Source organism: Hypomesus transpacificus, unplaced genomic scaffold (assembly GCF_021917145.1).
Source record: "Hypomesus transpacificus isolate Combined female unplaced genomic scaffold, fHypTra1 scaffold_176, whole genome shotgun sequence".
In the NCBI taxonomy this organism is placed as follows: Eukaryota; Metazoa; Chordata; class Actinopteri; order Osmeriformes; family Osmeridae; genus Hypomesus; species Hypomesus transpacificus.
The window spans coordinates 317,901-333,378 of record NW_025813730.1 but is presented as its reverse complement, the minus strand read 5'-3'; the positions used below and the strand labels follow the sequence as shown (position 1 = coordinate 333,378).

Below are 15,478 nucleotides of genomic sequence, written 5' to 3'. Positions count from 1 at the left end.
AACTAGAATTCTGATGGTTAGCAGAGGCCTGGAATCAGCCCTGGTCCTGATGTGTTCAGGACCGTCGAGGTGGATTCCTCTTCTGTGATGTCAACACACAGAGCTGTTTCTTCTGGCCCTGAACGCTCTCTGCTGCCCATCCTGGTCCACAGGAGATTCATCTGGAACTTCCTGCCTCTCCCTCTGTGCAGCACTACTGTAGCTTGACCTCACGTGAAGGAAGGAAGCGGCGACCGTTTGGCTTGGGAACTGTACCGTCACCACCAGTGGCTTGGGAACTGTACCGTCACCACCAGTGGCTTGGGAACTGTACCGTCACCACCAGTGGCTTGGGAACTGTACCGTCACCAACAGTGGCTTGGGAACTGTACCGTCACCACCAGTGTCTGCGCTTTCCAGTCCATCAGTTAAATCATTGATCTTCTCCCAGGAGTAGTTCAAAACATCAAACGCACACACACTATTTTATAGAACTAATATTTCTGTGACACAAACCACACATTCACATCAAACAGTTCACAATTTAACACACAACAAACAGCAAGTTTTATGTCGCACAACTTTAATAGAATACCTTAACTAATTCTGTACAAATTGAAAAGAATATTGCGCAAGTAACAAATCATGAGGAACCTGGTAAGGCCATTGCTAGCACACGGTTCAATATGGGGGGATGAAGGAGTCATGACCGCGGCTGGGAGGGATCTGTCCAACGAGATCTACAATCTGGGGGGGGGGGGGGGGGTATCCTTGACCATGTGGACAGATGCAGACCACAGGACCGACCAGCACAGAGTAGGTGACACCAGAGTACATAGGAGGCAAATTGTTACCACAAGCTTTGATATCAGAGACACATTCTGTGGATGGATATATCAACTCAGAAATTCTTAATTCGTAACATTACCCCAACCCCCCACCCATTCTCTTTCCTTTAGTTATTATTAGTTTGTTAAAAGAGAGGGACATTAAAACAATCAGTAATAGTATTGAGGATATTTGGGGCCCTGTTGGATGCGCTGACAAGCTGCCAGAATGCTGTGGATTCAAACCCAAACCTCTCCTTACTCTACAACACTGCCAAGTTGTTAATGAACAGAAAGGTCTAGAGAAAGTTACACTTCCTTCCTGGGGAAAATCTGCTTTGATATGACAGGATTGGCTACAGCCATGTACAGCAACATGCTTTCTGTTAAATCTGAGAAGGACGAAAGTGTTGAAGAGCATTCCAGTTCCCAGAGCTTTGGACTGAGTGTTGGTGATTCATTGTGAATGTGTTGAATTAAGGTTTAAATGAAAGAGGTTTGGAATGGCGCCAAATTCAACCGATCTGATTGGCTGATTATGGGAATGGGAAGGACCTGTCCTGGGATAACTTGTAAGCCCCACCCTCTATACATCTCTAGAGATCTGGTTGGACAAGCCAGGTGTACGCAATGAGTAAGCCACTTTCACTTTGGTCACTGATTGAATGTTGCAGTGCCTGTCCAGGAACTTTAGACCTTAGATGGTGTTGAGTGGGCGGGGCCAAAGGGTTGATGGGGCGGTGGCTTAAATATTGGCAGATGTGCTCACCAGGGTCCCATTCCACCTTCTTGTGACCTAAATGCTCTAAAGTGTGGCCACCCAAGAAGGCAGTTAGTTTAATTTATGATTTAGTTCATGTTAAGCCAGACCAAACTGGGCACAGTCTAAGCAGTCAAACAGAAAAGGAAAGTGCCTGAAACCAGTTCATATATTAAAAAATACAGTTTGGCAGTACACACATTTTGTTAATCTGCAAAGCCTTAATAGTATTGAGTTTGCTCAGCCAATGAGCATGGGCCTTCACCATAGTGGGCGGGACTAAATTATTTCCCACAATGCACCACCTGTACAGCTGCATGAGACCACCAGAATAAATAGTCCAATGACATGACAATGAACATTTAAAAAAGGACATCAAATTCAGTTTACATTTAGTCTCTTAAACATACCATAACGGAAGAACAAAAAAAAAAGAACGTATTTGCAACCCCAGTGATATCAGGTCAAACTAGATCAGCAGTTTCCTGGCAGACTAACACTTATCTTGGCATTAAAAAACCCTGAGTAACTGATTTATCCATGAAAACTAAAGTTGGGATCCATACCACTTGCGATTATTTTTTGAATTTCCAGGATATTCTGAGGCTCTTGGCAGTTTTTGCCTACTGTAAAAGCAGACTGCGTTGCCATGGTGAATTCAGCCCAGGTGACCTCATCTTGAGCATGAGATTAAGCCTAAACAAGGGGGCGAGGCTAGACGACAAAAGGTCATGCATGAAATTATTTAAAAACAATCTCTCTCAACTGTTTGGTTGTGTTCTATTGCGTTTTGTGTGAGAGTTCATAAGGGGAGGGAGCCTGCAGGGGGGGTGAGGTGCTGATTGGATGAGGAGTGATTTGACGGACGGCTGGGCCCCGCCAAGCTCCCATGGTCACCACGGTTACTGTTGTTTGCATTCGGCTGGCTGGGGCTCCTCCTTCTGTCAGGGGGAAGGAGAGAGAGGGGGGGGGGGAGGGGGGTAGAGAGAGAAGAGAGAGGTGAGAGGGGAGAGAAAGAGGGGGGGAGGGGGGTAGAGAGAGAGGTGAGAGGGGAGAGAAAGAGGGGGGGGTAAACCAGAGGTGATACATGGGGGGAATCAGAGAGGAATAGGGTTAGGGGAGAGGAATAAACTGAAGAGAAGCTCATTGAAAGCTAGTGGGAGCCAGTAGGAGTCAGAAACAACACAATGATGGACAAGAGAAGGAGAAAAGAAAAAGAGACCTAGAGACAGACAAAGAGAGAGACCTAGAGACAGACAAAGAGAGAGACGGAGAGGGGAAAGGAAAGAGACTGGGTTTGTTGTCTGGGACGTGAGGTAACGGAGTAATGTTAGACACCTTGGATGTTGTGTGGAGAAGGAAGGATAGAGCTACAAGGAGTGGTGAGACAGATGTAGTTTCCTGAGCGGGATGCTGGGTGAGTCTGTTAGGCAGAGAACACCCGAGTGCTACTGGGAGAGGATGGATAAGGATGAGGATGGAGAGGGAGGAAGAACCCAAGACAGTACAAATGAAAGAGAGAGCAGGCGTGGTGAGAATGAGTAGCCATCCTTATTTCTCCCTTACCTAGAAAATGCATGGGGGTGAGAATGATTGATTGATTATGCCTGAAATTGGAGATTTAGGGAGGGAGGGAGAGACAAAACAAACAAAAACAACAGGTTTAAAAGGTCAGGTTCCAACCACAGGCTTATTCAGAGAGTACGTACGGGCGTATAGACAAGACCAGGTTCCCTAGCTTATACATGAAAAGAATCTGGACTTTTCTATACATGGCAGAACATCATCCACATGCAGCAGCTACTGAATAAGCCACAGTCTAGCAGGACTGGTAACTACAGGGAAAGCTGCAGGAGACTGTGTGGGTGTGTGTGTGGGGGAGGGGGGTGGACACACACACACACGTAAGGATGGCGGACAGTGGGGAGAAGAATGTAAACAGGTGTAGGAGCTCAGGTGGCAAACAGACACAAACTGACCTTGGGGTCAAAGTCTCCCTCTTCATCATCGTCATCATCCTGTTCCTGAAACACAGAGACCAGGGTGAGACTCACTGCCCTGCGCGCACACACACAGAGACCAGGGTGAGACACACACGCACACACACCAGGGTGAGACACACACGCACACAGAGACCAGGGTGAGACACACACACACACGCACACAGAGACCAGGGTGAGACACACACACACACACACACACCAGGGTGAGACACACACGCACACACACAGAGACCAGGGTGAGACACACACACACACACCAGGGTGAGACACACACACACACACACACACACACACACACACACAGAGACCAGGGTGAGACTCACTGCCCTGCCCTGGGCGCACGCACGCACGCACACACACACACACACACACACACACACACACACACACAGAGACCAGGGTGAGACCCCCCCACCCACCCCCCCCCACCCACCACACACACACAGCCCTACCTCTTCATCGCCCTCTTCTAGCTCCTCCTCTTCAAACTGCGGGCAGAAAAAGAGATCCATGAGACAGAGACTTGTGTAGTGGATTTTGAGGGTTGAGGTTGGCTGAGGGGCAGTTCTATGGGCGTGTGTGTAGCCCTATGGGCGTGTGTGTACCCCAATGGGCGTGTGTGTAGCCCTATGGGCGTGCTCGTGCGTGTGCGTGTGTGTGACTCACACTCTCATCGTCCTCCAGGGCCTCTCCAGTAAAGTAGAGCACAGCTCTGGGCACTATTCTCTCACGGAAGAAATGTCCAATCTCAAAGTCTGTAGCTAGGGTGAACTCTGAGTCTTCATCCTGGAGACAACACACACTTCATGATGCACACACACACACTGTGATGCACACACACACACACACACACACACTGTGATGCACACACACACACACACACACACACACACACACACACACACACACACACACACACACACACACACACACACACACACACACACACACACACACACACACACACACACACACACACACACACACTGTGATGCACACACACACACACACTGTGATGCACACACATCATACACACACTTTGTGATGCACACACATCATACACACACTTTGTGATGCACACACATCATACACACACACACTCTGTGATGCACATACAGTCCACATAAACAAAATGGTGGAGGAGTGTATTTCTGGATAGGAACTAATCAATCCCTCACCATCTCTCCATCTGGTGACACTGCAAGACAAAAGAGCAATATATATGTTATTCAACAGAGCTGTGTTTTTAACCATAACACAAAGAAAGGAACATGTCGTGAGTCTTCTGATCTATAGATGCTGCTTCTCCACGACCTCAGACTGACATCACTATGACATCACCATGATGTCACCTTTCACACAGGAAAAAAGCCCTTGAGCCCCACCCTGACTTGGAGGTCACCCTTTCCTCTGAGCTACGCTGTGTTAGGAAACTGACATCAGCAGAGAAACCACAGGCCTAGCCAGGGAATACACCGAGTCACCAGGCTCAGAAATCAGACATGGTCACATTGGGCCTTCAGGCAAACTTCAAAAATGTCAGATTGTTAATGGTAACTTGCCGAGGTAAACGACAGTGTATGGTCAAGGTCCTCACAAAAACAGCACCTGCCAGTGAGGGGGAGGAGCTACAGTGAGACCTGCCAGTGAGAGGGAGGAGCCACAGTAAGACCTGCCAGTGAGAGGGAGGAGCCACAGTGAGACTTGCCAGTGAAGACCAGGCCTGAGTGTTGACTCTGGGAGGATTCTTGCTTTCATACTGAGGCAGGCAGGAGGAACAGGAACCCTACCCTGGGACCACACACCTGAACTCATACCTGTCTGGAGAGCTATTTATATCCACCAATGAATGCCAAGTACAGCTAGGAGGATGCAGACTCTCAGCCAATCAGGTGTTTGAAATCCAGCCTCAGGATTGGTTCAGACATGTATGTGAGAAAGTTTGGTGTGACTCAAATGCCCCACCTACCAATTCAGGCATTGATATATATCAACTAAATCCAGCTTGTTAGACTGATGTAAGCTTTGTCTATGTAGATTGAGATACTGTGGATCTAAACTGCTTCCTTAACACCATGTAAACACTGTTTCCAGAACAGACCTGGGCAACGGAACAGTGATACACCGATAGACACCGCTCAATAATATAACTGAGAGAATGTTTCGATGCATACCGCCACAAATGCAAATTATTCTGGTTTTCATTTGAAAACAGGTCATGGAGGCAGGCAGAAAGCCCTAGGTTTCCAACATGTCTGCCTACATAGGGGTGGACCATGTGGGCAGCAGCAGCAGCAGCCTGGACAGCACTGGCCACAGCATGGAGCCTAGCGCCACCTGCTGACAGGGACACAACACTGCCTGCTCCTGTTTCCTAAGGTTTACGGGTTTGGGGTTCAAAGCTGGACTTGGGGTATTTTGCAGACTGGGTAGCTGGTAAATGATGACCTGGTCTGGAATGTTATCCATGTGTGTGTTTGAGCGGTTTAGGATGGGAGTGTGTATGTTGGTGTGTGTGTGGGGGGGGGGGGGTCAAACCTTTGATGGGGTTGAAGAAGTTAAAGAAGGAGTCGTTAGGGACTTGCTTGGTGACGGTGCGCACCGTGCCACGCCCTTTGTGCTTCTGCTTCTTCTTGATGGTCTTCACAGTCACGTCCTTGCCCTTGTGCCAGTCTATCTGACACCTGCAAGACACACATACACCATCACGCCCTTGTGCCAGTCTATCTGACACCTGCAAGACACACATACACCATCACGCTCTAGTGCCAGTCTATCTGATTTAGAATTCGGTTTATTCGCCATGTATGTTACACAAAAACTGAATTTACTGTGGCAGGAAGGTGCAAACAATAAACATATACAGATTTTAAATTAAGACACCTGATAAGCCACAAGCAGAGACATAGGACACACAGAGTTTCCATGGAGGGAGTTGCTGACTTTCTAACCCAAGTTGTTGTCATGATGGTAGCTTGTCCTGTATTGACCCTGCCCTTGCCCTGTATTGACCCTGCCCTTGTCCTGTATTGACCCTGCCCTTGTCCTGTATTGACCCTGCCCTTGTCCTGTATTGACCCTGCCCTTGCCCTGTATTGACCCTGCCCTTGCCCTGTATTGACCCTGCCCTTGTCCTGTATTGACCCTGCCCTTGTCCTGTATTGACCCTGCCCTTGTCCTGTATTGACCCTGCCCTTGTCCTGTATTGACCCTGACCTTGCCCTTACCCTTCACAGTCGACGATCTCTGGGCCCTCGAAGGAGAAGGGATCTGTGGCGTCCGGTTCCGACTTCATCTTGTACAACTTGGTGAGGACGGCGTTGTTGAAGAAGCCGTTAGGCTCGAAGTAGAACTCTAGTGTGAAGCTCTGCATGAGGGGGAATGACAACGATGGGTTAGGATACTACATTACCCAGCAGACAGCATTCCTGTCACTCAGGTGCTCCTTCTACTGAAGGCTAATTGGAAGGAAAAGCATCCTGAACAGTTACACTGCCACGGACAGAATGGGTTTGAGTTTGAATCCGGCACTTCTTGGAAGGTGGTTGGCGTTGCCGGGATACTTACCATTGGCTGGCCGGGCTCAGAGAACTTCACCTGGATGTCTTGCAAATGCTTCAGGATGGGCTCATCGTGCTCCTGGTGGAGAGAGAAGCTTTAATAACATGGGACTCTGTCTGAGAACGAGGGTGTGGCTGCTCATTTGTCTCAGAGTGTTTTGCAAACACTAGCATGTTGAGACTTGACCGTGTCTGGGCCTTTGTTGTGTTTGGCCGTGGTGCGAGCTGGGGCCTAGGGGTGCAGCCTTTCACCTGTAACAGGTCGCTGAGCATGTCCACACCCTTAAAGATGGTGAGCCAGAACTCAGGGATGCCCTTGGCGTCTTCCTCTGGGTTGGCTTCTTCCTTTTTCTCCTCGACGGCAGCTTTCTTCTTCAGCTCCTCCTAGAGGTGGATGGTGGTTAGTGCTCCTTCAACTTCAACAGCTTCAAACAATCTTTGGCGTTGTCACCCATGAGTAACAACACATGCTGTTTGTGTGTGTTTATTATAAATGAGAGCCTGTTTGCAAGTAAGAATGTTACTAGTCTGTGTAGGCTATACATACATGCCAGTTTATATGACAATAAACTAGCTTGAGATTCAATTCAATGTTCAATCTTGCATCTGTAAGGTTAATATCAATCATCTTGTATCACATATGGGATTTTCCAAAAATGGGAGGAAGGCCAACTGCTTTGACAAACACGACCCCACTGTCTACACCAGGTCACAGGAAGTTAGCCATGTAAGGATGAGCCAATCAGGGAGCTCTACTCACCGCTAGCTCCTCCTCTTCCTCTCTGTCGCTGTGCCACTCGCACTCCTCCTCTGTGGGTTCCACTGCTCCCTTCACAACATCTCGCCTCTGTACACACACACACACACACAACAGGATATATTCATTATTATGCCGAAGTGAACGGCAAGAAAATCACATCAGCACTTACTGTATTTGTATTTCTATACATTTGCATAGTACTAATATTTTTTACTATTTAAATACACGCCTTATGACACTGTCACGAGCACATGCACGCACACAGACACACACACACACAGACACACACACACACACACACACACACACAAACAGGTGTGGCTGGATTAGTGGTGCCAGTTGCAGCAGAGTGGTGTGTCCCGCTCTGGAAATAGCCTGTACTGACCGAGCAACAGTTGGCCACTCGTTGTGCTGGTACTAGTGTAGCACTGAGGCAGCGTCCAGCCCTGAACCAGGACCAGGGACACACAGCTACGTAGTGCAGAGGTATAGGGGACAAACCCACAGCTACGTAGTGCAGAGGTACAGGGGACAGACCCACAGCTACGTAGTGCAGAGGTACAGGGGACAGACCCACAGCTACGTAGTGCAGAGGGACAGGGGACAGACCCACAGCTACGTAGTGCAGAGGTACAGGGGACAGACCCACAGCTACGTAGTGCAGAGGGACAGGGGACAAACCCACAGCTACGTAGTGCAGAGGGACAGGGGACAGACCCACAGCTACGTAGTGCAGAGGTACAGGGGACAGACCCACAGCTACGTAGTGCAGAGGGACAGGGGACAGACCCACAGCTACGTAGTGCAGAGGGACAGGGGATAGCCCCACAGCTACGTAGTGCAGAGGGACAGGGGATAGCCCCACAGCTACGTAGTGCAGAGGGACAGGGGATAGCCCCACAGCTACGTAGTGCAGAGGGACAGGGGATAGCCCCACAGCTACGTAGTGCAGAGGGACAGGGGATAGCCCCACAGCTACGTAGTGCAGAGGGACAGGGGATAGCCCCACAGCTACGTAGTGCAGAGGGACAGGGGATAGCCCCACAGCTACGTAGTGCAGAGGGACAGGGGATAGCCCCACAGCTACGTAGTGCAGAGGGACAGGGGATAGCCCCACAGCTAGCACAGTTCTTTCATTAGAGGCTCATGTGGTTTGGGGTCCTTGCAAATACATCACTTTTATATAAATAGTACAATTATAAAATAGTTCAACCTTACCTTCCCAAACTAATTATAATTAACATTATTATATTACTATAATTGTATTAAACCGTTCCTTGTTAAACTTCAGTACATTATACCAGTGTACTGCACCTTGTCAAGCGTCAGTACATTATACTGAGTCTGAATCTCATATACTATACTATATAGGGGGTCAGATGGCTGAGTGGTTAGGGAATTGGGCTATTAATCAGAAGGTTGCCGGCTTGATTCCCGGCCATGCAAAATGACGTTGTGTCCTTGGGCAAGGCACTTCACACTACTTGCCTCGGGGGGAATGTCCCTGTACTTACTGTAAGTCGCTGTGGATAAGAGCGTCTGCTAAATGACTCAATGTAAATGTTCTCCCAGTGTACTGCACCTTGTCAAACAGGGGCTGGTACAGGGCAGCATACTTCCTCTCCAGCTCGTGGACTTCCTCATAGAACTTGGCTTCTATATGAGCACACTGGACCTGCAGTCTCTTCAGGGCATGGACTCTGCGCTTTACGGCCTTGGGCAGCAGGCTGGTGGTGGGGGACAAGGACATTTAGGTGATGGGAGTTGAAGCAATGTCATGTTATGCCTGGTTTCTGATCTGGCCAGGTGTAGAATCCTCACCTCTCCATGTTGTGGAGGTTTTCTGGTCTGTCCAACTGTACACTTGGGCTCTGTGTTGCCTGGTCTCCCTTACCTGTTAATCAACAATTTAAAGGGACAGTTTACCATCAAATCTATTAGATATATTTGTTCTTATGTTGGGATGAACTGTCCCTTTAACAGTAACAGTTTCCAAGGTTACCCCCACATTTGTCTTTCACTTATCCCAACTCCAGCCTTAAATAAAGCCCTTCCACTTTTCTGGACGGCACTGTTTCATGAACTGATCCAGTATCAGGTGTTCTGTGGCAGTAATGACCTGGTCTGAACAGACAGGAGGAAGACAGTAGGGTACGTAACCCTCCGGCAAGTTTCATGACGCTAGCACGCATTTACGAACACACCTCATTCCCAGGGTTTGACAAAATTGCCCTATAGGTAAATCTTACGATGAACCTACCTCTGCCTTCCGATTTGTTGGCCTCCATTTCAGTGACAGCTCCTTCCTCTCTATCAGTGAAGCCCCGGGGTAAATATCACACCTATGAACCACATAACTGGTTAACTAAGAACATGTGGAGTTTGTTTCACATGCTAACTATGCAATCTTAAGTAACGTTAGATTAAAACACGTGTCAGGATGTTTCAAAGCCTAACGTACGTTACGGAAACGTTGGTATGTTTATTAAATGCAGAAAACTGTCTATGATGGGCCTGTTAACGTAACAGAATATCACGTTCACACAGCAAAGCTAGCGTTAACAAGGTATTGTGAAATCCACATGAGCTGAACCAATGGAGCGCAGGCCAATGACGCATTACAGCCATGCTAGCTAGCTACATACAGGACTTAGCTTGATAGCTCGAACTACTCGCAATACATTGTCATTAGCTAGGCCACATTTCCCAGAACACTTACGAATTACGCTAAACAACAATAACGACCATTTTAGCTCAGCGACGTTCTGCTGCAGTCTGCTAACTAGCTAGCTATCGTAACTCCAATTATTCTTTCCACAAAAACAACTAGCCAATAAACGGCACCCCAGCATTATACTGTCTAAACAGCTTGGTATCTTAGTATCTAGCTAACCAGCTAAGCTAGATAAAACGACCGTTATAGCCAGTCCTAGCTAATGACTGTCACGGTGCCAAGTGTTTTTAGTTACCTTGCTAGCTGGCTAACACCACTAGTAGTACATCAAGAAAAGATAAACATTACAATAACTTATCTAGCAATACAAAGCTAATGATAATGGTGCGTGATGACACCCCTACGCGCCTGTCCCTGCAAACTAGTTTAGTTCAATGCCCCCATGTCAGCAAGCCACGCGGAGAAAGCTGAAGCACGTTAGCTAGCTAGCTAGCGTACAGGCTAACTAGCCAACTAGTAAGGCTAGCCACGGTGCTGCCGTTAGCTAACACAAGTACAGTGGTGTTTGAGTGAGACAATAGTTAAGTAGTTAGCCATATCAAAATCCCAATCAGTGAAATAAAATACCTCCTCAATCTTGAAAGAGAATAATGTTCCTCGATCTCAGAATATACTTAGGCAAATAGTTATGATTTGGTGGAATTAACTAGCTCCCCCTTACCTCAGACTGACTGAGCGGCTTTCCAGTGTTGACGCGTCTCAGACCGCAACAAGACAGCAAAGCGCTCTGTAGCATCCACAATGCTGATTGGACAGATAGCTGTCACTGCGCGCAGAAAATGATCTGGAGGGAGAGGTCACACCCCTAGCCTCGGAAAAATATTTTTTGTTTTTAATTTAGGCACATCCTCAAGTGAAGTGTCCTAAATTCAGTCACTCAACGCAAATCCTCTATTTCTGTTACTGTCAATTCCTCTCAGATAACTTGACCACACCTATTCTGTGACTACATTTTACCTTGTTTCACTATTCACTTGACGTGAATGCTGCCAAGCCGACATCTCATGCATACGTACCTTTTTTTCGAAAATATTTTTTTAATCTAATAATGAATAACGGGACACTTTTTTACGATTATTTGTTTTCAACCTTTCGAAAAAAAAAATATATTATTTCGAAAAGATTTTCAACCTTTCGAAACTTTTTTTCACACTGTGAGAGGAGAATGAAGGGGAGAAGATAAGCCTAAACGAAGTAGATAAAAACAGAGCAGTAGTTGGGTATCAGAGTGTTATCAAGTAGGCTACTCCTCAACGATGCAAACATTTTTTCTAAAAATATTTATTGTGATCTAACTAAGATTCAACTTCAATGAAAGAAAGAATAATCTACAAAAAGTAAGCAAATCAACTGACTATTACAACTTGATTTATTTTATTTTTTTTTCAAAAAGAGCAGGTATTTTACACCAAATATTACATTTACATTTAGTCATTTAGCAGACGCTCTTATCCAGAGCAACTTACAGTAAGTACAGGGACATTCCCCCCGAAGCAAGTAGGGTGAAGTGCCTTGCCCAAGGACACAACGTCATTTTGGCATGGCGGGGAATCAATCTGGTAACCTTCTGATTACTAGCCCGACTCCCTCACCGCTCAGCCATATGACTCTGAAATATTAAAGATGAACATTTAAATATTCATTAGAATCAACAGCAGTTTTGCCTTAAGTGTGTATTAACCATAGGGATTTAACTCAAAAAAGAGGGTTTGGCTCAAGCCTACCTTGAGTTCATTGTGGATTCTGTACCACAAGAGGGCATCATTTCATCATTCACCCCATTGACGCCTCTAAACCGAGAGAGCACTTATCAAGTCAGAGGGCCTCTCATTGATGGGTTGGAAACACAGATGGATTTATGTTAATCCATTAATCCTAATTCTTGTTTTAATAAAAAGAACAGACATGAAATTATCTCTACCACATACCATTCGTAGCATGTTCAAGAACCTGAACTCATGAGATCAGCAGGGCAGGATGTCAGCATAGCCAGTCATCCTGCTGCACACCATCATTGTGTCCGTTTCCGCTCTGGCGCACCATTAAATAATAAAAGGTCCTCTTTGTGTTCCAAAGTGTCACCTTGTCATTACACTGAATGGAAAGCTGAAACAGGAGCGAGGCAGGAGCGAGGCAGGAGCGAGGCAGAGTGAAGACGTCAGGGGATCAACAGTGTTGTGTTTTTATTTCTGTGTGATTTTGACAGGAAGTTGCTACGGTGGTGAAGAGACAGGAGCTATCATTTACTCAGTCAGTCAGATGATGTTAGTGTTTAATGGCAGCCAAGCAATGGTAAATTATGGAGATTTGGAAAAATTGCGCCCCAGAGATGTTTGTGCTCTAATAGATGTCTTGGAAATGCCATCTTTGATTAGATATAGCTTGTCTTGCAGGTCACCTTGAAGCACTTAAACTTTATTGACAGCGATAATTTGTTTTGTCCCCAGTGTTACTCAGATGAAAAAGAAAATAAAATACTCAGTAAAATGACAAGAAAAGTGCGATAGGACTGAGGCCACATCAAGGCCTAAACTGTCAGTACATTTTCTACCTTAATGGTACTCAAAGCTCTTGACAGTGTTGTGCCTGCCCAGGCTAGCGCTAGCCTGCCTATCAGGAGCATCCTGGGGTTCAGTGCCTGGTCAAGGACACAAAGGACCCAGGGATCCAACCACCATCCCTGCGGTCAGAGGATGATCCGCTCTACCTCCTGAGCCACAACCACCCCATGGTCTTTAGAGTTAATTGACTGCGTTTAATGATTTTCACCAGCAGGTGTTCCTAGTGTGCTCTGTATTGAATGAGGCCTAGATGAATGAGTCTGTTTCTGATACAGCTGACTGAATGCATCAATTCTTTAGAAAGCCTCATATCTTGCTTTGGCCATGAAAGCAGTTGCAACAAACATATTGGAATCCCATAGAGGTAATTCAGTATCAATATGTTATCAACTGAATGCACCTTGCACATGCATGTGAGTGGTTAACCAGACAAACGTTTGTTTTCTTCTTTTTCTTCTAGTTTCTTTTTTTTTGACTGAAGGTGGAGAGGGCAAAGTTTCCCAGGTTAAAATCCAGGCTGAATGTCATGCAGACTAGCCTCCGCTTCTCCAGCTGTCGTCCCCTACCCAGCTCTCGGCCCCAACAGGAAGTGACAGTACCAGGAGCCCGTGGGGCATGACTGTGGCGTCCAGGCTTGTGCCTGTCATAGTGTGACATTTACCAGTAGGGTCTGCACTCTCACAGAGAATCAAATGTGATTGTGTAGCATTTGGGATGAGCAAAAGTCTGGAAGACAACCGTAATTGTTGCTTTTGATAATACTGTGTGTAATGTTTGATAATACTGTTTGTAACGTTTGGTTGGTTACATCTGAATGGAACATCAATACATTTCATCTGCGACTGCATAGATAAGTGCTTAACATTTTCATCATTACAGACAAATAAACCCAATATATCAAAATGTGCATTACGGTGCATTTTTATGTTTTATTACACAATGTGATGATTGTCCAGCTATGGTGTAGCAGCCAACATACACACAATACACCCCATAATCCTTTTGAAGCATCAGAGTCTTTGTGATGCGGTATCTTACCAGCTGGATAAGCGAAGACACCGGCAACATACTCCTGCCATGACCGACAGGCCTCACCCTGTGTGTGTGTTTGTGTGTGTGTGTGTTTGTGTGTGTTTGTGTGTGTGTGTGTTTGTGTGTGCTCTGTTTGCCCCGTCCATGTGTTGATGAGAGATAACGACAGCTCGCCCTGCTGTGTGCTTCATGAAACCAGAGGATTCCCAGCAGTTCCCCGAGCTCTGTGGCTATCTATAGAGTCATGACCTTCGGGATGAAGCACAGAGACGTCTCGAGAAAGCACAGGGACGTCTCGAGAAAGCACAGGGACGTCTCGAGAAAGCACAGGGACGTCTCGAGAAAGCACAGGGACGTCTCGAGAAAGCACAGGGACGTCTCGAGAAAGCACAGGGACGTCTCGAGAAAGCACAGGGACGTCTCGAGAAAGACCTGGAGGATGTGTTTGCCAGATCCAAGCTGGACGTCCGTCTGCTCTGTATGTGCCGGCCGAGAGGACAGGGCAGAAGGGTTAGGGTTAGGAGAGGGCAGAAGGGTTAGGGTTAGGAGAGGGCAGAAGGGTTAGGGTTAGGAGAGGGCAGAAGGGTTAGGGTTAGGAGAGGGCAGAAGGGTTACCGTAAGGAGAGGGCAGAATGTTGAGAAGGAACAGGTGTGTCACAGAGTTCCTAGCCTTCTACTGGCTCATCTGATGTGAGGATGTGATATCAGGCATCACCCACACCCCTGCCCCACCCCTGCCCCCACCCCTGCCCCCGCCCCTGCCACCACCCCTGCCCCACTCCTGCCCTCTCTGCTTGTAGTGAACATGAAGCCGCCCTGTCCAATCCGACTGGGGAATTGGTTTTGTGAATGAAGTGGTCAACCTCCCAGATGGCAGTATTGATAAAGCAATGCAGACGGCTGTGTTCAGAGAGTCACCTGCCTGTGCATTCACAGCCATCCATTAGGATCCTCCCCTCCTAACTGAAAGGTAATGGGCTGGCTGTAAGCTTTAATCACACACACACACACACGCACACACACACTGCAAACGGCCATCATTCACACACACAGACCTGTCAGACACACATAGGCTGCCTGATTCAAAACACACATGCACACACACACAATGGTCAAATCAGAGAGAGCTCAAACACCCAACCACACAGGGCCAGTCAGCGGCCGCAGCTGCAGCCATTACTGATGGAGGGGGGAGGGGGGGGGGGGGGTACTGGTCCAGAGAGGGGAGGGAGAGGAAAGGGATGAAAAACACATGAGACAAC

At 47.2% G+C, this 15,478-nt stretch overlaps 1 protein-coding gene across 3 annotated transcripts; it reads right to left on the bottom strand.

The window, feature by feature from the left end:
- Positions 1 to 545: 545 nt before the first annotated feature.
- nap1l4a (nucleosome assembly protein 1-like 4a) lies at positions 546 to 11,521 on the bottom strand. 3 transcript variants are annotated; one of them, XM_047051796.1, is made up of 15 exons: positions 11,285 to 11,519; positions 10,150 to 10,231; positions 9,711 to 9,783; positions 9,472 to 9,616; positions 7,890 to 7,976; positions 7,382 to 7,513; positions 7,137 to 7,208; positions 6,797 to 6,936; positions 6,108 to 6,253; positions 4,748 to 4,767; positions 4,236 to 4,355; positions 4,022 to 4,057; positions 3,546 to 3,590; positions 3,133 to 3,173; positions 546 to 2,507 (listed from the first exon to the last, which is right to left on the bottom strand). In XM_047051796.1, exons 2-14 carry the CDS (start codon positions 10,175 to 10,177, stop codon positions 3,168 to 3,170), a joined length of 1,050 nt encoding a protein of 349 aa, XP_046907752.1. In that variant the 5' UTR covers positions 10,178 to 10,231; positions 11,285 to 11,519; the 3' UTR covers positions 546 to 2,507; positions 3,133 to 3,167. The 3 variants fall into 3 exon arrangements, with proteins under 3 accessions (XP_046907752.1, XP_046907750.1, XP_046907751.1); XM_047051794.1 differs by lacking the exon at positions 3,133 to 3,173 and having other exon boundaries at positions 11,285 to 11,521; XM_047051795.1 differs by lacking the exons at positions 3,133 to 3,173; positions 11,285 to 11,519 and adding an exon at positions 11,191 to 11,264.
- Between the last annotated feature and the right edge of the window lie 3,957 nt (positions 11,522 to 15,478).

Bases quoted from the DNA above. Each gene is read 5' to 3' on its own strand.
- nap1l4a (XM_047051794.1), bottom strand. From the start codon at position 10,177: ATGGAGGCCAACAAATCGGAAGGCAGAG. The intron at 7,977-9,471 runs GTGCAGTACACT...GTGTGTGTACAG, and splicing joins ACCAGCCCCTGTTTGACAAG to AGGCGAGATGTTGTGAAGGG. The intron at 4,356-4,747 runs GTGAGGGATTGA...TGTTGTCTCCAG, and splicing joins TGTCACCAGATGGAGAGATG to GATGAAGACTCAGAGTTCAC.